The sequence below is a fragment of the Procambarus clarkii genome, chromosome 32 (genome assembly GCF_040958095.1).
Source record: "Procambarus clarkii isolate CNS0578487 chromosome 32, FALCON_Pclarkii_2.0, whole genome shotgun sequence".
NCBI lineage: Eukaryota > Metazoa > Arthropoda > Malacostraca > Decapoda > Cambaridae > Procambarus > Procambarus clarkii.
The window spans coordinates 11,094,357-11,119,562 of record NC_091181.1 but is presented as its reverse complement, the minus strand read 5'-3'; the positions used below and the strand labels follow the sequence as shown (position 1 = coordinate 11,119,562).

At 42.7% G+C, this 25,206-nt stretch overlaps 1 protein-coding gene across 1 annotated transcript in view; it reads left to right on the top strand.

The window, feature by feature from the left end:
• The window catches only part of LOC123747452 (probable glutamate receptor), a 128,849-nt gene that overhangs the window by 76,397 nt on the left and 27,246 nt on the right, over positions 1 to 25,206 (top strand). Inside the window, exons 5-6 of the mRNA XM_069334971.1 lie at positions 2,859 to 3,024; positions 3,164 to 3,402. Of these exons, the coding sequence (XP_069191072.1) occupies positions 2,859 to 3,024; positions 3,164 to 3,402 (405 nt within the window). The remainder of the gene's footprint in view (positions 1 to 2,858; positions 3,025 to 3,163; positions 3,403 to 25,206) is intronic.

The window sequence follows — 25,206 nt, the reverse complement described above, 5'->3', positions numbered from 1 at the left end:
AATTTTTGCATCGTCGGCAAACATTGAGAGGAACGAATCTATACCCTCTGGGAGATCATTTACATATACCAGAAACAGTATAGGTCCAAGGACTGACCCCTGCGGGACTCCACTTGTGACGTCTCGCCAATCTGAGACCTCACCCATCACACAGACTCGTTGTCTCCTGTTGCTTAGGTACTCCTCTATCCACCGGAGTACCTTCCCTCTCACTCCAGCCTGCATCTCCAACTTTCGCACTAGCCTCTTGTGTGGCACTGTATCAAAGGCTTTCTGACAATCCAAAAATGTTCAGTCTGCCCACCCTTCTCTTTCTTGCCTTATTTTTGTTGCCTGGTCGTAAAATTCAAGTAACCCTGTGAGGCAGGGCCTGCCATCCCTGAACCCATGTTGATGCTGTGTTACAAAGTTCCTTCGCTCCAGATGCTCCACTAGTTTTTTTCGCACAATCTTCTCCATCAGCTTGCATGGTATGCAGGTTAGGGACACTGGCCTGTAGTTCAGTGCCTCCTGTCTATCCCCTTTCTTGTATATCGGGACTAGGTTAGCTGCTTTCCAAATATCTGGCAGTTCCCCTGTTGCCAGTGATTTGTTATACACTATGGAGAGTGGTAGGCACAGTTCTCTTGCTCCTTCCTTTAGAACACAAGGGGAGATTCCATCTGGGCCTATAGCCTTCGTCACGTCCAACTCTAGTAAACACTTCCTTACTTCCCCACTGGTAATCTCAAACTCTTCCAGTGGTTCCTGGTTAGCTATTCCCTCACTTTCCTCTGGAATTTCTCCTTGCTCTAAGGTGAAGACCTCCTGGAATTTCTTATTCAATTCCTCACACACTTCCTTGTCATTTGTAGTGAATCCTTCCGCCCCTATCCTTAATCTCATAACCTGTTCCTTTACTGTTGTTTTTCTCCTAATGTGGCTATGCAACAATTTAGGCTGAGTCTTTGCCTTGCTTGCGATGTCATTTTCGTATTGTCTTTCTGGCTCTCTTCTCATCCTGATATATTCATTCCTGGCATTCTAGTATCTTTCTCTGCTCTCCAGTGTCCTGTTATTCCTATAGTTTCTCCATGCCCTTTTACTTTGCTGCTTAGCTAGCCTACATCTCTGATTAAACCATGGGTTTCTCATCTTCATTTCTCTGTTTTCCTTTTGGACTGGAACAAACTTGTTTGCTGCGTCCTTGCACTTCTGCGTGATGTAATCCATCATATCTTGGGCCGTCTTTTCCCTGAGCTCTGTTTCCCATGCTATATCTGTTAGGAATTTTCTTATCCCCTCATAGTTTCCCTTTCGGTATGCTAACCTTTTGGTTTCGGTATCCCTCCTTGAGTTCAATAACCCTTCTTCAATCAAGTACTCAAACACCAGTACACTGTGGTCGCTCATTCCTACTGGGTCCTCAAAACCGATTTCTCTTATGTCGGAGTCGTTCAGAGTGAAGACTAGGTCGAGTCTCACTGGTTCGTCATTGCCTCTCATCCTTGTGGATTCTCCGACATGCTGGGTTAAAAAGTTGCTTGTCACTACCTCCAATAGTTTGGCTCTCCACGTAGCCTCGCCTCCATGCGGTTCCTTGTTCTCCCATTCAATCTTTCCGTGATTGAAGTCGGCCATGATGAGCAGGTGGGATCTATTTCTACAGGCAGCAAAGGCTGCCCTCTCAATTATAGTGTTAACTGCTATGTTGTTGCTTTCGTACTCTTGACTGGGTCTTCTGTCATTTGGTGGAGGATTATATATTACTGCTACTACTATCCTTGGTCCTCCCATTGTCATGGTGCCTGCTATGAAGTCTCTGAAGCCCTCACAGCCCGGGATAGCCATCTCCTTAAAACTCCATTCCTTTCTCATGAGTAGGGCCACTCCTCCTCCTCCCCTACCTTCCCTCTCTTTCCTTATTATTGTGTACTCCTGGGAAAACACGGCATTCGTTATGAATCCAGAGAGTTTTGTTTCAGTGAGTCCAATTACATCTGGGTTCACTTCTTGTTCTCTTACCCTTAGTTCACTTGCCTTGCTTGTGATCCTATCTATGTTCGAGTACATTGCCCTGAAACTAACTCTCTTCTGCTTCTCCTCTGGGGAGGACCTGTGAGGTCTGGGGTGAGCGGGAGCTGGGAGGATCTGGTATGGGGAGACTGGTGGAGGAGGAAGGGCTTGGGGGGGTAGGGGGGAGGGGGAGGGTAGGGGGAGTGGGTGAGGGGGGGAGGGGGAGCGGGAGGGTAGGGGGAGTGGGTGAGGGGGGGAGGGTTGGGGGGGTGGGTGAGAGGGGGAGGGTTGGGGGGGTGGGGGGATGGGGGAGAAAGGGGGGTTTGGGGGGGCAATAAAGTGGGGAGGGCTTGGGGGGCGTGGGGGGAAAGGGAAGGCTGAGGTGGTTGAGGAAGAGGGGAGGGTTTTGGGGAGTGTGTGTGTGTGTGTGTGTGTGTGTGTGTGTGTGTGTGTGTGTGTGTGTGTGTGTGTGTGTGTGTGTGTGTGTGTGTGTGTAAATCACGAAAATTTACATGTGATGCAAAATGTGACAGTGTCAGACCACGGAGAAAGAATTGAAACAGGAATTTCCTTAACTACTTTCGTATATTAATTCATCTTCAGAAGGAATGATGATCGTCATTCCTGCTATGGGTTGCTTCCAGGGAATGTGTGTGTTTGTATTTATGAAAAATATATGTAGAAGACATAACAAAGGAAAAAAATAAATTGGTTAGAAAGGCTGGGGTCACAGAGTTAATTCCTCGATTCTGCTGGATCAAGTAGTAAATACACATACTCTCACTAACTTAATGTCAACTTTTGTAGTTTTACCACATCAATGATTACTATAATATTATTAGTCTACATTATTTCGCTTGCAGATAATTTCCAAAATATGATGGGCAGCGAACTTAGCATCGTGACCGTTCCATACTTCCCATATATGGACTTCGAGCCATGCAGAAATAATCCTGAAGGTTTGGTCAAGCTTAAGGACTCACTTGATGTCAGGATCCTTAGCACCTTGGTCACTAAGCTAAACTTCACGTAAGGAGCACTTGTTACCCTTAGTTATATATATAATAAATGAGGCACTAGCAAAGTAAATATACTTCCTCCATTACAATATTGATACTATATGCAATTAAATAATAATTACATAATTCCTGTATACCCGATGCATCAGGTATAAAATACACGCTGAACCATTACGCTCATTTGGTGAGGATAAGAATGGCAAGTTTACGGGGATGATCGGAAAGCTGCAGCAGGAGGAGACTGACCTGAGTACCATTGTTGCTCCTACATCAGGACGCCTCAGGGTGGTCGACTTCCTTCGGACATATCCCTCCGACCCGCTTGCACTCACCTCCCTCAAACCAGCCCCACTGCCTGCGGAGCTCTCCCTGGTCAGGCCGTTTGAAGGTGTGATCTTCACTTCAGATGAGTAATAACAAATATTTTCTGTATATATATATATATATATATATATATATATATATATATATATATATATATATATATATATATATATATAATAAGGGTACCCCCTCTGGTGTAATTGTAGGGACCTACAGCCTCAAAGAAGAAAATAAAGAGTATTCAGAGAAGACCTTGTAGATTCTCGCTGAATACTTTGATATTTTCCTCTCCTCTCCTCTCACCCCTATTTTTTTCTGTATTTTTTTTATTACATCGGAACAGGTTACAGAAAACACACACATATAACAGTCAATGTTCGAAGACCTCATCCAGCTCTTCGGAGGTTGGGTGCTTGCCCAAGAAACAACACGTATTTCCTCTCTGGACTGCAACACTGAGGCGCTGGAACAGGAAACTGGCCATTCTTGAGTCTTTAGTTTTAAAAATGAGTTCCTCACTCACCTTTAGGAATTTAAGTGCACATTTACCCCAGGAGCTCAGAGTCTCAGGGCCTATTGGCACGAACCTGTAACAAGAGTTACAAATCCACAAGGGCCGTGACGAGGATTTGAACCTACGTCCGAGAGCATGCCAGACGCTGCCTTAATCGACTGAGCTACAAGATGGTCAAAGAAATTGAAACCAGAAGTTGTACTGAACTTACTTGGATCACAATAGCGATTGTGATTTCTGTGTCTAATGAAGTAAGGGCGAAGAGGTAGAGGTAGAACAGTATTGAAGAGGTAGAACAGCCTATTCCAAAGCTCGAGTGCAAGGGGAAATTGTATAAAACCCTGGTTTATGTCTCAGAGAGGCTGCAGGATCCAAGTGAGTTCTGTAGAACATCTGGTTTCAATTCTTTTGACCATGTCATAGCTCAATCGATTAAGGCAGCGTCTAGGATGCTCTCGGAAGTAGATTCAAATCCTCGTCACAGCCCTTGTGGATTTGTTCATTTGATGCATCACGCTATTGTCATTTCTGTGTGTACTGTACAAATGATCTAAGTCCCTGTACTTGATAGTTTTCTGGGTCTCCCTGAAGGTGGCCGCCCTATCTCCCTCAACTGTACTGCGAGGTAGATATGTATACGCCAATATAGATGCACACGTTAAGTCCCACACGACCTGCTTACTATCCCTCCATGGCGTCTGGGCGTTTGTTACTGTTGTCAGGTCTGCACAACTGAGGTTCCCTTTGTGCTGGACACCCAGCTGTAGACAAACTTCTCTTGATGATTTCATTGACAGCTTCATGTCTGGCAATCGTTCTTGGTGACTTACGACAGATGAGACCATGGCTGCCGTATTGGTCCGCCTGTGCATAGCCCCAAATACACCAGTGTTTGGTGGAAATAGGGGCAGCAAGTCGCAGGGCAACACCATTACTTAGGTCCAGATGGTCTAGGCGGGTGCCTAAGGCAGATTTAGGGTCAGCCAACAGGAAGTCCCCGGCATGGGGAGCTTGCACAGCTAGGAGACGCGCTTTATCCTTCCCAGACGCTGCCTCCAGCATTGCTGTGGCAATATTGTCCACTATGGGGCTGTCCCATTTGGCCTGTTTGCAGTCGTTTGGGAAAGATGGTCGAAGGTAAGGGTTGGCAAGATTGTCCCACTGGGCTGGCTTCATCCGCGATCCAAGTGAGTTCTTGTATTCTGCCAGACGGCAAAGGAGAGGTATTCTGGTAGTATTTCATTCACTAATTCACCTGTAGCACTGGTCGAAGATAAGAAAGCCGGTAATGCTAACTGTGTCACCTTGCAAATACCTATACCCAAGAGTCTAACTGGGATTTGATTTTGTTTGTTGCCGCCGGAGGCGGCTAGTTTATTGTGCACCCCATACTCATCCGGTGAGCTGTAGCGCAAAAAACATTACAGAGGACACAAAAGGTCTTTATCAGACCTCATCTTAGATTATTACATAAACAATTTCATCTATCATTCACACCTTATAGTTACAATGTCAGCTAGTTACAGTGAAATGTAACTAATTGTAACTAAAAAATCTAACTGGAAGTGTTGCTCAGTCCCATTGGTCATCTTGCAGAGAGACGTTTAGCTCTTTCATGGCTATTGATTTTAGAAGCGCTTCATATTCTGGACTGTCGAAGGAGGGAGCACACCTTAGGAAATAAGTATAGTAGGCATCCGTAAATCCCGTGGGCTTACGGAGTTGTGATCTGGGTGTCTAGTTTTTGTAGTCTAGTTGGATGCGGCGACTACTCTGGCGGTGAAGGCCAACCCGATAATAACAGTCCCGACTGCAGCGAGCCCAGATAAATGCCAAAGCGGGTGCGTCTGACAGTGGCCGAGACCTCCTCTGAAGTCTGTTATCCTCCGCCTGCCTCTTCAATTCGTCCTTGAATTGCTGGAGTCCCTTCTGCACTTTGTATCTCCAGGCAGATCTGTCCGCAGCTGCTGCCTCCCAAGTGTTGATGTCGATGTTCATCTGCTTGAGGTCGCGTTTGCAGGCGTCTTTGAAACGCAGCTGAGGTCTTCCAGTGGTTCTCCTTCCTGATGTCACTTCTGCATACAAGAGGTCCTTCAGTATGTGGCCATCTTCCATGCGTGTGACGTGTCCCAGCCATCGTATGCGTCTCTGTTTCAGGAGAGTGAACATTGAAGGGACCCCTGTTCTGTCGAGTACTGTGTTGTTGGTGACATGATCTTTCCACTTGATGTCAACGATGCGTCTCAGGTTTTGCATGTGAAAGACATTGAGCCGTCGCTCTTGGCGAGATCACAGGGTCCTGGATTCCAAGCCGTAGAGAAGTGTACATACCAGACATGCCATATAGACTTGTGCCTTGTTGTGCACTGTCAGTGTGGCATTTTCCCAAACGCGCTCTGTGAGCCTGGCCAGTGTTGTTATGGCCTTCCCGATATGCCTCTTGAGCTCAGTGTCCAGGGAAAGGGTGTCTGAGATTGTGGAGCCCAGGTACACAAACTCGTGAACTGCCTCCAGCACATAGTCTGCTATGTTTATACAGGGGTAGCTCATTGACGTCTTGTCCCATCAACTGTGTCTTCTTCAGGTTGATTGTCAGGCCGAATTCGGAACAGGCTGCGGCAAAGCGGTTGAGTAGCTGCTGCAGGCCTTCTGCTGTGAGTGGTAATCGCTGCGTCGTCGACGAAGAGGAACTCGCTGAAAATTCGCATCTGTACTTTCGTCTTTGCTCGGAGTCTGGATAAATTATAGAGCTTTCCATCAGATCTTGTACGGAGATAGATGCCCACTGTGGTTGTTCCAAAGGCATTCTTGACAAGGATCACAAAGAAAATGCTGAACAGGGTTGGAGCAAGAACGCACCCCTGTATAACACCACAGTTGATGTTGAATGGTTTAGAATCTGAGCTATTGAGTTGTATCATGCTGAGTAGGGTGGGTGGGCAGCCAATTTTGGCCAAGATCTTGAAGAGTCCGTCCCTGCTCACGAGGTCGAAGGCCTTTGTAAGGTCAATGAAGGCGATACACAAGGCTTTCTCGGCTCTCTGCACTTTTCTTGAAGCTGTCTCAGGGAGAACACCATGTCAGTGGTCGACCTCTCTGCTCGGAAACCACACTGTGACTCAGGGTACACTCTTTCAGCAAGAATCTGAAGCCTGACCAAGACGACTCTGGCGAAGAGTTTGCCGACTATGCTGAGGAGGGAGATGCCGCGAAAGTTGTTGACATCGCTTCTGTCATCTTTATTTTTGTAGAGAGTGATGATGTTTGCATCTCTCATGTCTTGTGGCACCGAACCCTCCCTCCAGCACTGGCACAGATGTTCTTGAAGCTCAGTTTTAAGTGTTCCACGAAAGCACTTGAGAACATCAGGTGGAATCCCGGTTTTACCTGGGGGCCTTTCCTGAGGAAAGTGAATCCACTGCTTTCTCAACTTCTTCCACAGTCGGTTTAAGATCAAGTTCTTCCATGATGGGCAGGCACTCAATTGCATCCAAAGCCTCTACGCTGACCAAGTTCTCCCTGGAGTAGAGTTCGGAGTAATGTTCCACCCAGCGAATCATCTGTTGATCACGGTCTTTAATGATCTCTCCAGTGGCTGACTTCAGAGGAGTCGTCCTGTTTTGTGTAGGGCTTTTGCATGTTTGATCCCTTCGTACATGCCTCTTATGTTGCCGACAGTGGCCGCAGTCTGGATGCTGGAACAGAGTCGAAGCCAGTAATCGTTAGCACAGCGCCTCGCAGTTTGTTGAACTGTACTGCGGGCAGTACGGAGGGCCTGTAGGTTCCTTTCTTAGGGCATTTTCTTGTAGGATGAGAGAGCTTGTCTCTTTTCCTCTACGAGGGATAACAGTTACTCTGGACTAGCTTCGAACCAATCTGCTGACTTGTTCTGCCTCTAACCGAAGGTGAATATGGCAGTGTTGAAAATAGTGCCCCTGAGATGTGACCACCTCTCACTTGCGCTATCGCAGGGTGGTACAGGAAGGGCATTTACCAGCATATCAGTGAATTCCTCCACCTTGTGAAGGTCACGGGTCTTGTTTACGTTAATACGTGGTCTTCCCTCCTTCTTTGCTCTGTGGATTTTCCAAGAATGGAACTTTACTCTACATACGACGAGAGAGTGGTCGGTGTCACAATCTGCGTTTTGGAATCTGCGGGTCAGTTTGACCCGCAAACTGGGTCAAACCTGGATCTGGAGGTCAGTGTTAGTGCATAGGCGTTGATGAGGCTGACCATTCCTGCTGCTGTATGAAGCTGAAGTTTGATGATCTTTGCAGACCCCTCCGTGGGCGGTACTATCTACCCTAACAGCCTGTTCCTGATGGCAAAGCCAACGTCATGCTCCCTTACCTCTTCTGGTGGTTTGCCCTGCCAGAAGAAGGTAAAGTCCTTCTCCTGTATGCAGCCGGTCGCGGGCAGACGTGTCTCCTGCAGGGGCAACTATGTACATCTGGAGCCTGCATAGTTTATTGTTGATCACAGCTGTCGTGCAGGCGTCGTTCACTTCCAATAGATCTTCCGAGAGACCCGGTGTCATGATCCTTACATTCAATATGCCCAGTTTGAGAGCTGGGTGGCTTTGTTTTCTTTTGCCTGGTGCATGGTTGACGATCCGTTTATTGGATTGCGGCCTAAGCCCCACGCAACCAGTGGAGCAGGTGGACCGTGGTGGGACAGCACCTTATTGGCTGGGGGCTGCTCAGCTTGAGGCGGGCGGTAGTTGTCCTATGAAATCGGATGATTTCTCCCACCGACGGACGCAACCCCTGGCGCCTCACTCTACGCCAATTGAGAGGTAGGCTTGTCACTGGTAACTGTCGCTTCCCGTGTTGAACCATCGCTAAGGCGATGCTGGAATGTCCTCTCCAGGGCACAGGCCTGGACAGTAATTATGGAGAAACAGCTGTTGCCCATGCAGCAGATCCACCCTCTCCACGCCACTGATGTGATCCAAGGAAAGGGCAGACGCCGATACTCTTGGCACCAGTGTCGTCGCAGGAGGTCCCAGAATTTAGCTGTAAACAGCTGAAAACTGCCTTAGGGATTCCAACTACGAATTTTTCCTCGGGGTTGACTCCCGAAGCCTTTCCCATGAGTGGGTTTAACCGCAAGACAACAGAGGTTTGAATTCTGAGTTTTACTTTCCCTAGATGAGCTGCCTTCCCAGCCTAACGAGTCCCATCTGCCTGAAGCAACTGGTATTAAGGCGCCAGAGGCACGCCTTCGCCCCTTCTCCTGTTGGTAAAAGCAGTTCTGCCGTGCCTAGAGGCTAAGCCACACGTGCAGGCCAGGAGCTGGTTTTGGGTGTCAGAGGCTATTTGAGATGCACACCATCAGGGGCACTTTACAGGCTGTGGGAGCTTATCTCTCCAACCCTTCCCCCCCTGGCTATAACAACCCATGGAAATAGATAAGCCTGGGCAAAGCCAGGCACCTTGTGAGGAGATACAAAGCATCATGGGCATTCAAAGCCTCTATTCTTACCTCCATCTTCCTCAGCTCGTTCAGCTTTTTTTCAAGGAGAACCTCAATGGCGCTCGAGCCCAGAGGTGCCCTTAGCAGCACACTGGTTGGTGGGAGCGATCACTGGTGCTGCTGGCAACTCGGATCGTACTGCATCTATGATTGGTTGGCTAGATCAGATGATTTCACACTTTGATGGATTGAGGGTGAGTCCTAACTCCTCTACCCAAGATTTCACTAGCTGTAGATTCTCTAAAAGAGAATCCTGTGTTCCTGCCAGGGTGCCATCGTCCTGGAAACAGATGTTGAGTTCGCTGGTCATCCTGCTTGTGCAACCATGCAGAAAAGGAAAGGGGCAAGTGGGTCTCCCTGCTGGACGCCTTCTGTGGAAACAACTTCATGTTCCCCAAATAACAGTGTCGAGTCCCTACTATGCCCTACTGAAACGAAGGAAAGTAGACCAGGAAAGTGTATGCTAACTGGTTCGCCCTATATCTATATATACCTAGCATAACAGGCCAGGAATGTAAAGATAATAAACGGGTTTCGGTAATACACTTCCCTTATAGTAGACATAGTTGCTTGTCGATAACAGAAGCACTTTACTTCCGTAACACAGCTATCCAAGGGAGAATTAGGAGCTGTTCTGCTCCAGCGACCTGTTGATAAAATTAACACTGGCTGACACTGAGGCCTCCCTCCCACTGCAACCCATTCTCGCACTTGCTTAGTCAATATCTTGCTTTTTAATAAGTGCATATGTGACATACTAATTTATTGTGAATATATGAGTTTTCCTTGAAAAGATGAGTAGAAAACCACTACCTAACCTAATCTTCTTAGTATGTTAAGATATTACAATAAGTACTGAACCTATACCTATATTGATAGGTATGATAAGGAGCCGGTCGGCCGAGCGGACAGCACGCTGGACTTGTGATCCTGTGGTCCTGGGTTCGATCCCAGGCGCCGGCGAGAAACAATGGGCAGAGTTTCTTTCACCCTATGCCCTGTTACCTAGCAGTAAAATAGGTACCTGGGTGTTAGTCAGCTGTCACGGGCTGCTTCCTGGGGGTGGAGGCCTGGTCGAGGACCGGGCCGCGGGGACACTAAAGCCCCGAAATTATCTCAAGATAACCTCAAGATATTACAGTTTATAAAAAATAATAAAAGAAAACTAAAATATTTAAATAAATTGTAAAGTAACTCAGGATATTGCTAAATTTTGTATAAAATCTCTATTGTTTAATAAAACTGAGAGAAAAAGTTAGTTCTTTGAAAAAAATGTGGCTTGGAATATGTCACATATGTACTTATTTAAAGCAAAATAGTGACTATAAGCAATATGTCACATATGTGCAGGAGCAGGTTGCCCACTGATGCCCTGGCTCTCTTGTCCAGATGTCAAGAAGTAGTAGATGGGTTACATTTACTCTATTTTGGTACTAATAATTAAATTAATTCAAGTGAGGTGTTTTTATGATTATTACTGCCCCAAGACTGCTGTATTCAGAATGTTCTCCATAGAATTAACTGGTGAATTAATAGCGACATTTGGCAATAACTTCCCGTTTTTTTATTGACGGAAATTTCCACTGTCTTACATTGTATATATGAATAACACTATTTCTAAGGTTAATTTGTTATTTACACAACAGCAGCAATATGATCTGCATACTGTATTTAATATTAGTAAATGATGTCGGGTTTTACGACATAATTCCCTGGGGGGCTGCTCACGGGTCGAAATCCTATTTAGAACAGATGGACACCGATACTCCTCCTTCGAATTATTAGATTAATTTGATGTTAGTAATTAGTAATCACACATTTGTGTGTCAGTTTGTACAGGACGGATGTCACGTACTCGAGTTGCAAGGGTTGGAAGTCTTTGACATTTTTATTCCCTGCTAGCTGTTGGGAGGCTAAAATTTAAGCCTAATTACATTTAATTTTACCCAGAGGACTGAATGTGATCAAGTACTACAGTCAAGTATGATTCAGGGACTGCAGTGGGAACTGTGACATTAGTTATATTAACTTGAAACTTGTTCAGATAACTGGTCAGTGATATATATAAACACAGAGGCCCATGGAATAAATCTTAATTAAATAATAAATGTATCAAAATCAGTCGTTGGATTTGGATAGTCAATCAAGCTCCTTTGTGCTTATTTGCTGTAGCTTATTTGGCTGACAAATTTAATTTAATTTAGTTAGTAGATTCACAGGAATGAATAGTCAATAATTAAAGTCAAGTATGGTTCTGAGACTTAAGTAGGTTCAGTGACATTGGTCACAGTGACTTGTAGCTTGTTTAGGCTACTGTTCACTGATTTGCTACTGAAGCCTCATGAACTCATATTCAGATTTAAATGATGATATTAAGATCAACCTCTGTAGTTATTGTCAGCTGTAATCTCCTTAGTACAATGATACTGGAGTTGTACCAATCAGTACAATATACCAAATATACCAATAAAGGAATATTTGGTATATACCAATAGCAAACAGTATCAGTACCCAATAATCAGCTGACAAATTTAGATTTCTATTGGTATTGTTAATCTGCAGGCATAGGCCTTCTCATGCTTAATACTAGGCCTGTGAGTAATTTGCCTCCTGCAGAATTTAGCATGATTATGTCCTGATATTTAGTTGGGCTACCGATAAATTGGTGGTAGTAGTCTGTACCTACAAGGATACCGAAGTCGGTGAGGTGATCAGACGACTTAATTTTATCTGCCAATTTTATTCCTCTATTTCTCTGGAATTTGGCAGTAGCTCCCAGATCTTGTACATGTAGGTCGGCTGGAATTGTGTCCATCAAATTGGCTTGTACTTGACATTCGTGGCTACCTAATCATACTGATGGTTGTACCACCTACTAGACTTGAGATCCTGTATCTGCTAGAATCCTTGAAATACTGTATATCGTCTGGGTTATAGGCTTTAATTGTAGTTTATCTGACAACCTTTTAGTGACAAATGTTCTCTGGAACCCTTGGTCAAACACCCCAGGGTATGGATCAGGGCCCTCTTGTTCTGGATGGTAATGTGTGCAGTAGGCAAAGTCGCATTACTTTTGGACTTTGCTGATTGGACACTGGTTATCTGTCGCACCTTGCAGTACTGTACTGTGGTGGAAATGCTATCTTCTACCTTGGTTCTGGAATACGTTAATTTCGTATGTTTACACAGTGCTGCATGGTGCTTACCTCTTCTACATCTGTCACAGGTGAATAGTTGGATCTCACAATAGTCTATATTGTGTGATTTGAGACACCTTGCGGATTTCCCCAATTCCTGGAGTCGCTGAATACTAGTATCTCTCTCTGAATAGTTGGTGCAAAGGTATGTTGAATGTTTCTTTTTGCAGAACAAACATGTCCCCCAAGCCTACTGCACGCTTGGAAGTTACCGGATTGGGTGAACTAGTAACAGTATCCTTTGAGGATTCCGCGGCATCAGTGACCACACTGCCAGATTTAATCCAACTTGGTATGAACGTAATTGGTTTACGTTTGTTTGGGGTATTTGTTTTACGCTTTAATTTACTATTATTTTTTACTTCTAAAGGCTCGCAAGCCTTTAAATTCTTCATTTCCACGTCATTTGTCTGTGACATAATGCAAACCGTCAGAGATGTCTTGTACTGTCCGGATGGCGTGACGTTGAAGTGTGTATAAAAGTTTGAAAGATGAAAAGGTTTGAACTCACTTGAAAATGGGTAGTTTTCGTTGAAAAAGACCCAAAAAAATTATATCTCCCTTTCTATTTAGGCTGCAGTACTGAAACTTGGACCAATTGCAGCCCCTTTCATATACAACTACTCAAAAAATGTTGGATGACATTGAACAACTTTTCGGAAACCATATTAGAGCCCCCTTCAATTGTTGCTCTCAACATATATATATATATATATATATATATATATATATATATATATATATATATATATATATATATATATATATATATATATATATATATATATATATATATATATATATATATATATATATATTAGTATATTTTGGTAGCAGTCTTTCCTGTAGACATATATTATTAAATATGACCGAAAAAGTAAGATTAATAATTCTAACACGAATTTTCTCAATCTTTCGTACATTTGTTTTCACAGTTGGAGGTAATTCAAAAATCAATTCTCCAAAATTCATTGTTATTTCTAGTCTGACGCGACACTTGAGCGCGTTTCGTAAAACTTATTACATTTTCAAAGACTTTAGTTAACATATACACAACTGAATAGAACTTACTGAATAGAATAGAACATCTCCGATTTTGTTTATATCTACATTTGAGTCCACCTCACTCATATCCACCTAACTCAAATGTAGATATAAACAAAATCGGAGATGTTCTATTCTATTCAGTAAGTTCTATTCAGTTGTGTATATGTTAACTAAAGTCTTTGAAAATGTAATAAGTTTTACGAAACGTGCTCAAGTGTCGCGTCAGAATAGAAATAAACATGAATTTTGGAGAATTGATTTTTGAATTACCTCCAACAGTGAAAAGAAATATACGAAAGATTGAGAAAATTCGTGTTAGAATTATTAATCATACTTTTTCGGTCATATTTAATATTATATATATATATATATATATATATATATATATATATATATATATATATATATATATATATATATATATATATATATATATATATATATATTAGTATATTTTGGTAGCAGTCTTTCTTGTAGACATATATTATTAAATATGACCGAAAAAGTAAGATTAATAATTCTAACACGAATTTTCTCAATCTTTCGTACATTTCTTTTCACTGTTGGAGGTAAATCAAAAATCAATTCTCCAAAATTCATTTTTATTTCTAGTCTGACGCGACACGAGCGCGTTTCGTAAAACTTATTACATTTTCAAAGACTTTAGTTCACAAATACACAACTGAATAGAACTTACGCATCTCCGATTATATATCTACCTTTGAGTGAGGTGGAAGGGGTGATGTGGCATTAACACAAGACAGAACAAGATGTGGCATTAATAGGGTATTAATTTCATCAACACAAGACAGAACAAGATGGTATTAATAGGGTATTAATTTCATCAACACAAGACAGAACACGAAACAATGGATATTGAATAGAAGTGTTTGTAGAAAGCCTATTGGTCCATATTTCTTGATGCTTCTATATTGGAGCGGAGTCTTGAGGTGGGTAGAATATAGTTGTGCAATAATTGGCTGTTGATTGCTGGTGTTGACTTCTTGATGTGTAGTGCCTCGCAAACGTCAAGCCGCCTGCTATCGCTGTATCTATCGATGATTTCTGTGTTGTTTACTAGGATTTCTCTGGCGATGGTTTGGTTGTGGGAAGAGATTATATGTTCCTTAATGGAGCCCTGTTGCTTATGCATCGTTAAACGCCTAGAAAGAGATGTTGTTGTCTTGCCTATATACTGGGTTTTTTGGAGCTTACAGTCCCCAAGAGGGCATTTGAAGGCATAGACGACGTTAGTCTCTTTTAAAGCGTTCTGTTTTGTGTCTGGAAGAATTTCTGAATTTTGGAGAATTGATTTTTGATTTACCTCCAACAGTGAAAAGAAATGTACGAAAGATTGAGAAAATTCGTGTTAGAATTATTAATCTTACTTTTTCGGTCATATTTAATAATATATATATATATATATATATATATATATATATATATATATATATATATATATATATATAGGTTATATATATATATATATATATATATATATATATATATATATATATATATATATAGGTTATATATATATATATATATATAGGTTATATATATATATATATATATATATATATATATATATATATATATATATATATATATATATATATATATATATATATATATATATATATATATATATATATATATATATATATATATATATATATATATATATATATATATATATATATATATATTGTGTTCCTCACGTGTGCCCCAAAGAATGAGGTGATTTGGTAAAATGCTATGCCCAAGATTACTATCCGAGTGCCGGCGGTGGGGTGGTTCAAATAGCCTCGGCTATCACCTCATTATGTCCGGTCGTGATGGTCAAGTGGATTAAGGCGTCTTGTACATACCAGTTGCGTTGCTCCTGGGAGTATGGGTTCGAGTCACTTCTGGGGTGTGAGTTTTCAGTTGCATATTGTCCTGGGGACCATTCAGGCTTGTTCGCATATACTATATATATATATATATACGGGCTACCGGGGAGGGAGGACGCGTGGAGGAGGCTCTGTTGTTTACTGAGCCATTACGTAGGGACATCCTGACGTGACCGTGCCTAGCCTTCACAGAGTGCTGTGTGAATGTCCTGGGAAGGTGCAGGAGTGGAGGAAGGTGCCCAGAGTGGACCATCTCAACAAAAACGGATGAAAACAGGTGGGTGTGCAGTGTATGGAATACAACGGCAGTGAGGGCCACGCTGGCGCCCTCTAGGCCTCCCACGGCTAAGGTGTGGGGGAGGAGGGGGTGTTGTTGTTCGGTCTGGCAAGGGGGGGGGGTCACCCATGTGCCACCCAGTGTTTATAGAAATACGTTTGGGAAAGAAAAATGAAAATAAAAATCAGCAATCATGGTCAGAGCTAATAGAGCTCACAGTGTGTCGGATTACAAGTGTATGATTCATTCACCATTGTGCAGTGATATACAAGAAAATTATACCAGTGTTTAAGTGTCACCCAGACCCCCCCCCCCCCCCCCCTCAAGCTGAGCGAGGCCCGGTCACCCACCACCTCCTCCCCGCCCGCCTGCCTGACCGCACCGCAGTACCTCCTGCCATCCCACCACCCAGCCCACCCTGCGCCTGGGTGTCTCCCACCCACCTATTCACCGCCCTCACTGTGCTTGTGGCAGGGATGTGCTACCCTCCATGCACCCAGATATGGCACAGGTCACAGCAGGCATTCAGGTTCCTCCCAAAAGGGAGGGAGACACAAGTACTCATAGGAGTGGTGAGAGTGAGGGACAGCTAGCCACCCCTCCTGCCACCACCCGTGTCCACCCCTGCCGCCACCACCCCTGTCATCCCTCCCACGCCGGCCGCCTGGGGGATGGAGGGGACTCCACCAACTAACCAGGAACCCCTCAGCCAAGAACAGGGTCCTGGGAACAGTGCACCCAGACGTGCAACCAGAGGACCCAGACTCAGAGGAACGTGTCGGGTGTGTGACGAATCACACAGCCTTAGAAACGATGGAACCCTACGTCAACACAACGGCTGTGAGGGTTCATGGACGGAACCTGTAGAGAGAGAAGGCCCACAGGTCCCCCCGGCACCCCCACACATCCCAGCAAACTTCATGTCATCAGATGACCTCCTGGGGGCCATCAAAGCATCCACCACCAGAACTCTTCCCCACATTCCTAAAGCAGCGCGCCCATTTGCAGCAGGGAAATATACAGACCTTTTAAGGAAAGTAAATGAACGGTCTGAAAATCTTAATGCTGCAGCCACCATCAAAGCATGGCATAATTTGCTCCTGTTTGGCAATATTTGCTTAGGCGTACCTGCAAGAGGAGGCAAGTCGCTAGCCTCATCAGTCACTAGGGCAATAAATAATTTCCCCAGAGCTGACAACTTGATCCCCATCCCTCCTCAACGCAAAAACCGTCGTGGCAGACCCATGAGTTCCAATGACAATTTTAAACTAGGAACACAAGTGACCAAAAAAATTGAAGAGGGCAACACAGTAGGGGCAATTAGGTTACTTACCAGCGAGACACAATCGCCCCTAGAAATACCGCTACCGCCAACTCGCTGAGAGAGAAGCACCCTCCTAGAGTACCATGGGAACCCACTGCTCAGGACACAAATGTCCCAGACATGGGACCTCTATTCCTCCAAGCGTCAGAGGTATACAAAGCCATCATGTAATTTCCGCCAGGCTCGGCAGGAGGATACACTGGAGTAAGACCTCAGCACCTCAAGGAGATGGTAAACCCAGTTCTCGGAGAAGTTGCCGAGACACTATTGTCAGAGGCACGAAGTTTGTCAACGACTGCCTCTCTGGGTTGATCCCAGATACAATTAAACCATTTTCCTTTGGAGCATCCCTTTGTGCCCTCAAGAAGAAAGATGGTGGAGTCAGACCCATTGCCATGGGTAACACACTTCGGCGCCTTGTTGCTAGGGCAGCTGTCAGAAAAATTAGCATAGACGCTGCGACGATGCTTCGACCCCATCAACTAGGTTTTGGTGTTCCCCATGGCTGTGAAGCAGCAGCTCATGCAGCACGAGCCTATATCAAGCACCTCCCAGAAAATAAGGCATTAATTAAATTAGACTTTAAAAATGCCTTCAACCAGGTAAAAAGGGATGTGGTACTGGAAGCAGTTCGAACAAGCTTTCCTTCTCTACTCCCCTTCGTCTCAGCAGGGTACAGTAGGGAATCGACGCTGCTGTTTGGGGAACATGAAGTTGTTTCTGCAGAAGGTGTCCTGCAGGGAGACCCACTTGCCCCTTTTCTTTTTTGCATGGCTGTTAAAGAGGTCACAAGCAGGTTGACCAGCGAACTCAACATCTGGTTTCTGGACGATGGCACCCTGGCAGGGACACAGGAGTCCCTGCTAGAAGATCTACAGCTGGTGAAATCTAAGGGAGAGGAGTTAGGACTCACCCTAAACCCATTAAAGTGTGAAATCATCTCATCTAGCCAACCAACCATAGATGCAGTGCGAACCATATTGCCAGGAGCCCAAGTGATCGCTCCCATCGACAGTGTGCTGCTAGGGGCACCTCTGGGCTCGAGCGCCATTGAGGTAGTCCTCGAAGAAAAGCTGAACGACCTGAGGAGGATGGAGGGAAGAATAGGGGCTTTGGACGCCCACGATGCTTTGTACCTTCTCACAAGGTGCCTGGCTTTGCCCAGACTGACCTATTTCCTAAGGTGTGCTCCCTCCTTCGACAGCCCAAAATTAACAGAATATGACACACTCCTAAGGTCAATAACCGTGAAAGTGTTAAACCTCTCCTTGCAAGATGACCAATGGGACCAAGCAACGCTCCCAGTTAGACTCGGGGGAATAGGTACTCGCAAGGCGACACAGTTAGCATTGCCAGCATTCTTATCTTCGACCAGTGCAACAGGTGAATTAGTTAAGGAAATACTACCGGAACACCTAAGAGACTCCATTGGGATTCATGATCCCAAATTCGCGGAAGGAGCCGGTCAGTGGGACACTCTCGTCAACTCTCATCCTCGACCGACTTTTCCAAATGACTGCAAACAGTCCAAATGGGATAGCCCCATAGTGGAGAACATCGCCACATCATTGCTGGAGGCAGCTTCCAGGAAGGACAAAGCGCGTCTTCTAGCTGTGCATGCGCCCCATGCCGGGGACTTCCTGTTGGCAGTCCCTAATTCCGCCTTGGGCACCCGCCTGGACCAGCGGACCCTAAGTTTGGTGTTGCTCTGCGCCTTGCCGCCCCAATCTCCACCGAGCACCGGTGTATTTGCGGCCATGCACGGGCAGACCAATACGGCAGCCATGGTCTCATCTGTCGTAAGACACAGGGAAAGATTGCCAGACATGAAGCAGTCAATGACATCATCAAGAGAAGTTTGGCTTCAGCTGGATGCCCAGCACAAAGGGAACCTCAGTTGTGCAGACCTGACAACAGCCAAAAACGCCCAGATGGAGTCACCCTGCAGCCGTGGAGGGAAGGTAAACAGGTCGTGTGGGACTACACGTGTGCATCCACATTGGCTGATACCTATCTACCTTACAGCGCAGCTGAGGGAGGCGGGGCGGCCACCTTCAGGGAGACCCAGAAAACTAACAAGTACAGGGACCTAGAACGTTGTTACAGGTTCGTGCCAATAGGCTCTGAGACTCTGGGCGCCTGGGGTAAATGTGCACTTACGTTCCTGTAGGAGCTGGGCGAGGAACTCATTGGGAAGACTAGAGACCCAAGAGCGGCCAGTTTTATGTTTCAGCGCCTCAGTATCGCTGTTCAGAGGGGAAATGCGTGCTGTATCTTGGGTACGCACCCGACCCCCGAGGAGCTGGACGAGGTCTTCGAACACTGATTGGTATATTGTTGTATAAGTGTGTGTTTTCTGTAAACTGTAGCATTGCAATAAAATCATATAAAAAAAAATAAAAAAAATAATAGGGGTGGTAGGAGAGGAAAAGATTAAAGTATTCAGTGAGAATCCACAAGGTCTTCTCTGAACACTATTTATTTTCTTCTTCGAGGATGTGGGTCCCTTTAATTAAACCAGTGGTGGTACCCCTAAAAATATATATATATATATATATATATATATATATATATATATATATATATATATATATATATATATATTTTGTGACGGTAACGCGTTGGTGTTTGGCTGTTTCAAAAGCTAGGGGTATGGCCTCGTCACATACAGAAACAAAAAAGAGAAAATCTGGAACTTCGTCTGTGGTAAGGTAATGGGAAGACACACAAAACACAAGTAAATTTAACAATGAGATTTTAATTACGTTAGAAAAGCAAAACATGAATAAAATGGACATAAAATTCGTATATAAAATCAATCAATCAAAATAATAAGAATAATCAAATGGCAAAATGAAAAGTTACGTTAAGACAAGTGAGTAATAACAAGTGAACAATATACAATGCAAAATATGGGTGCAGGAATATTGGCTTTAAGCTGCCACCTCTCTTAGTACACGTAAGCCAGAGCTTAGTCTACCAACGAGACGTGTTAACTTGTTTAAAGCACTGGATATTCTGAGGTCTGCAGGTCGTGGTGGCCCCAGACATCAGGTAGTGTGGCGGTGGAGGAGCAGGTGCGACTGACCACCAGCCAATCAGCGATGAGCAGGCGACGGACAGGTAGTTTGGTGGTTCGAGTGGCGGAGGCGGAGCAGGTGTTTCTGGTGCTGAATACGTTTGCTCTCTGGCAAACCTTGGAGTTGTACTTGTTGGATATTTCTTCCATATTAGTTGTATAGGGATGTATAGCGACGAACTTAGGAGGGAAGAGCAGGCTCAATCTCATGAAGGAGATTATCTTCACAATATATATATATATATATATATATATATATATATATATATATTTATATATTTATATATATTTAGATATATATATATATATATATATATATATATATATATATATATATTAGTATATTTTGATAGCAGTCATTCCTGTAGACGTATATTATTATATATGACCGAAAAAGTAAGATTAACAATTCTAACACGAATTTTCTCTGTTTCTTATATTTCTTTTCACTGTTGATGGTAACTGAAAAATCAATTCTCCAAAATTCATTTTTATTTCTAGTCTGATGCGACACTTGAACGCGTTTCGTAAAACTTATTACATTTTCAAAGACATTAGTTTACACACACACAACTATAAATGAGCAGAGTTCAAACAGCTTCGATTTTATACCTTAATTTGGGTGAGGTCATATGTTACAACAGTTTTGGATGAGGTGAACAAAACTTTCAACACAGGATAGAACACGAAACAATGGGTATTGAAGGTAAGAATGGAAGTAATAGCAGAGGGCCTATTGGCCCATATTTCTTGATGCTTCTATATTGGAGCGGAGTCTTGAAGTGGGTAGAATATAGTTGTGAATTAAGTGGCTCTTCATTGCTGGAGATGACTTCATGATGTGTAGTGCCTCGCAGATGACAAGCCGCCTGCTATCGCTGTATCTATCGATGATTTCTGTGTTGTTTGCTAAGATTTCTCTGGTGATGGTTTGGTTGTGGGAAGAGATTATATGTTCCTTAATGGAGCCCTGTTGCTTATGCATCGTTAATCGCCTGGAAAAAGATGTTGTTGTCTTGCCTATATACTGAGTTTTTTGAGGCTTAGAGTCCCCAAGAGGGCATTTGAAGGCATAGACGGCGTTGGTCTCTTTTAAAGCGTTCTGCTTTGTGTCTGGAAAGTTTCTCATGAGTAGGCTGGTGTATTTTTTGGTTTTATAGTTAATCGTCAGTTGTATCTTCTGATTTTTGTCTGTAGGGATAACGTTCCAATTAACAATATCTTTCAGGACCCTTTCCTCCGTTTTATGAGCTGTGGAAAAGAAGTTCCTATAAAATAGTCTAATAGGGGGTATAGGTGTCGTGTTAGTTGTCTCTTCAGAGGTTGCATGGAGTTAAACTTTCCTTCTTATGATGTCTTCAACGAAACCATTGGAGAAGCCGTTTTTGACCAGGACCTGCCTTACCCTACAGAGTTCTTCGTCGACTTGCTTCCATCCTGAGCTGTGGCTGAGAGCACGGTCGACATAAGCGTTAACAACACTCCTCTTGTACCTGTTTGGGCAGTCACTGTTGGCATTTAGGCACATTCCTATGTTTGTTTCCTTAGTGTAGACTGCAGTGTGGAAACCTCCGCTCCTTTCCATGACTGTTACATCTAGAAAGGGCAGCTTCCCATCATTCTCCATCTCGTAAGTGAAATGCAACACAGAATTCCGCTCAAATGCCTCCTTCAGCTCATGCAGATGTCTGACATCAGGTACCTGTGTAAAAATGTCGTCAACATACCTGCAGTATATGCCGGTTTCAAGTTCATGTCGACTAAGATTTTTTGCTCGATGGTACCCATGTAGAAGTTCGACAACAGGACACCTAGGGGAGAACCCATGGCGACCCCATCTACTTGCTTATACATGTGCCCATCCGGGCTCAAGAAGGGTACCTCTTTAGTACAAGCTTGGAGTAGTTTCCTTAGAATATTCCAAATATTCCAGTGCTGAGGAGATGTCGGTCTGTGAGGATGTCGAGGTGTTGTTCAATGCGGGCTCGTCGAAGACATCATAAGAAGGAAAGTGAAACGCCATGCAACCTCTGAAGAGACAACTAACACAACACCTATACCCCCTATTAGACTATTTTACAGGAACTTCTTTTCCACAGCTCATAAAACGGAGGAAAGGGTCCTGAAAGATATTGTTAATAGAAACGTTATCCCTACAGACAAAAATCAGAGGATACAACTGACGATTTACTATGAAACCAGAAAAACGGCCAGCCTACTCATGAGAAACTCTCCAGACACAAAACTGAACGCTTTAAAAGAGACTAACGTCGTCTACGCCTTCAAATGCCCACTTGGGGACTGTCAGCTCCAAAAAACCCAGTAGATAGGCAAGACAACAACATCTCTTTCTAGGCGTTTAACGATGCATAGGCAACAGGGCTCCATTAAGGAACATATAATCTCTTCCCACAACCAAACCATCGCCAGAGAAATCCTAGTAAACAACACAGAAATCTTCGATAGATACAGCGATAGCAGGCGGCTTGACGTTTGCGAGGCACTACACATCAAGAAGTCAACACCAGCAATCAACAGCCAATTATTGCACAACTATATTCTACCCACCTCAAGACTCCGCTCCAATATAGAAGCATCAAGAAATATGGACCAATAGGCTTTCTACAAACACTTCTATTCAATATCCATTGTTTCGTGTTCTGTCTTGTGTTGATGAAATTAATACCCTATTAATACCACATTTTGTTCTGTCTTGTGTTAATGCCACATCACCCCTTCCACCTCACTCAAATGTAGATATAAAATCGGAGATACGTAAGTTCTATTCAGTTGTGTATTTGTGAACTAAAGTCTTTGAAAATGTAATAAGTTTTACGAAACGCGCCCGTGTCGCGTCAGACTAGAAATAAAAATGAATTTTGGAGAATTGATTTTTGATTTACCTCCAACAGTGAAGCGTAATGTATGAAAGATTGAGAAAATTCGTGTTAGAATTATTAATCTTACTTTTTCGGTCATATTTAATAATATATGTCTACAGGAAAGACTGCTACCAAAATATACTAATATATATATATATATATATATATATATATATATATATATATATATATATATATATATATATATATATATATATATATATATATATATATATATATATATGTATATATATATATATATATATATATATATATATATATATATATATATATACATATATATATATATATATATATATATAAATATATATATATATATATATATATATATATATATATATATATATATATATTTTTTTTTTTTTTTTTTTTTTTTTGACAATAGGGAAGGGAGTACCACCTCTGGCTGGAAGAAGGGGGACCCATAGCCTCGGAGGAAACCACACATAACGCATTGGAGGGAATGTAGGTCCCCTCCAATACAGTTTCTGTGTGCTTTTCTCCTACCACCCCCTTCCCTTTTTTATATATATATATATATATATATATATATATATATATATATATATATATATATATATATATATATATATATATATATATTTATATATTATTAAATATGACCGAAAAAGTAAGATTAATAATTCTAACACGAATTTTCTCAATCGTTCGTACATTTCTTTTTACTGCTGGTGGTAATTCAAAAATCAATTCTCCAAAATTCATTTTTATTTCTAGTTTGACGCGACACTTGAGCGCGTTTCGTAAAACTTATTACATTTTCAAAGACTTTAGTTTACACACACACAACTATAACCTGCAAACACTAAACAGAGTTTAAACAGCTTTCATTTTATACCTGCATTTGGGTGAGGTGATATGTTACAACAGTTTTGGATGTGGGGAAAACAAACTTTCAACACAAGACAGAACACGAAACAATGGGTATAATATTTTGTAAGTTAAATGGAAGAATGGAGGTAACTGCAAAGGGCCTATTGGCCCATATTTCTTGATGCTTCTATAATGGTGCGGAGTCTTGAAGTGGGTAGAATATAGTTGTGCATTAATTAACTGTTGATTGCTGGTGTCGACTTCTTAATGTGTAGTGCCTCGCAAATATCAAGCCGCCTGTTATCGCTGTATCTATAAATGATTTCCGTGTTTTTTGTTAAGGCTTCTCTGGTGATGGCCTGGTTGTGGGAAGAGATTATATGTACATTAAGAACTATGTACATTCTTTGGGCGAATTCTTTCACTGCATATATTATTATAATATGTACTATGTACATATTATAATAATATATGCAGTGAAAGAATTCGCCCAAAGAATGTGTTATGTTTACCATATTTCTCTGGGTTTGAGAATATTTTCAAGGCCTTGAAATTCTTTAATATACATGTAATGTTTAGCTACGAACATACTGTTGGTAAGCTATTAGTTAGGAACAGCCCTCGTAGTGATAATTGTGTCATTTATAAAATACCTTGTAACGACTGTAATAAGTTCTATGTTGGGCAAACATCTAAAGATTTGAAATGTAGAGTTTCGCAACATAAATACTCTGTAAAACATGGCCAATTGTCAAATGCTTTGTTTGTTCATCTGTCTGAAGATGCTCACTAAATTGACTGGGAGATGGCTTCTTCAATAACAAATTGTAAAAGCACCTATAACAGAAACATAATTGAATCTGCTTTGATACAGATCACTAAAGAAAGTAATTTCCCCCTCAGGCTGCTCAGAAAGTTAATTAGGTCCCGAAGCGAATTTTGGTTGTGGGAGATTCCCAGGTGAGGTATTTAGACAGAACGTTTTGTGCCAGAGATAGGGGGGAACAGATTAAGGGTTTGCTATCCGGGAGCTGGAATTGGTGGTATTGTTGGAAACATGAATGATATTATGACGGAAATAGGAACAAACCCATTATTTGTATTAGTGCAGGGGTAATGATGTTGGACGAGTTAGGAGTGAGGAACTAATACAGAGATTCAGGACAGCCATTGAATTAGTTAGGAGCAAGGGAGGAATCCTGATCATATGTGGCATTCTTCCAAGAAAGGGAGTGGGTAATGAATGGATGTCGAGGGCACTTGGTGTCAATTGCCAGCTGGAAAGATATTGCAAATCAAATGCAATATCTTTCATAGACA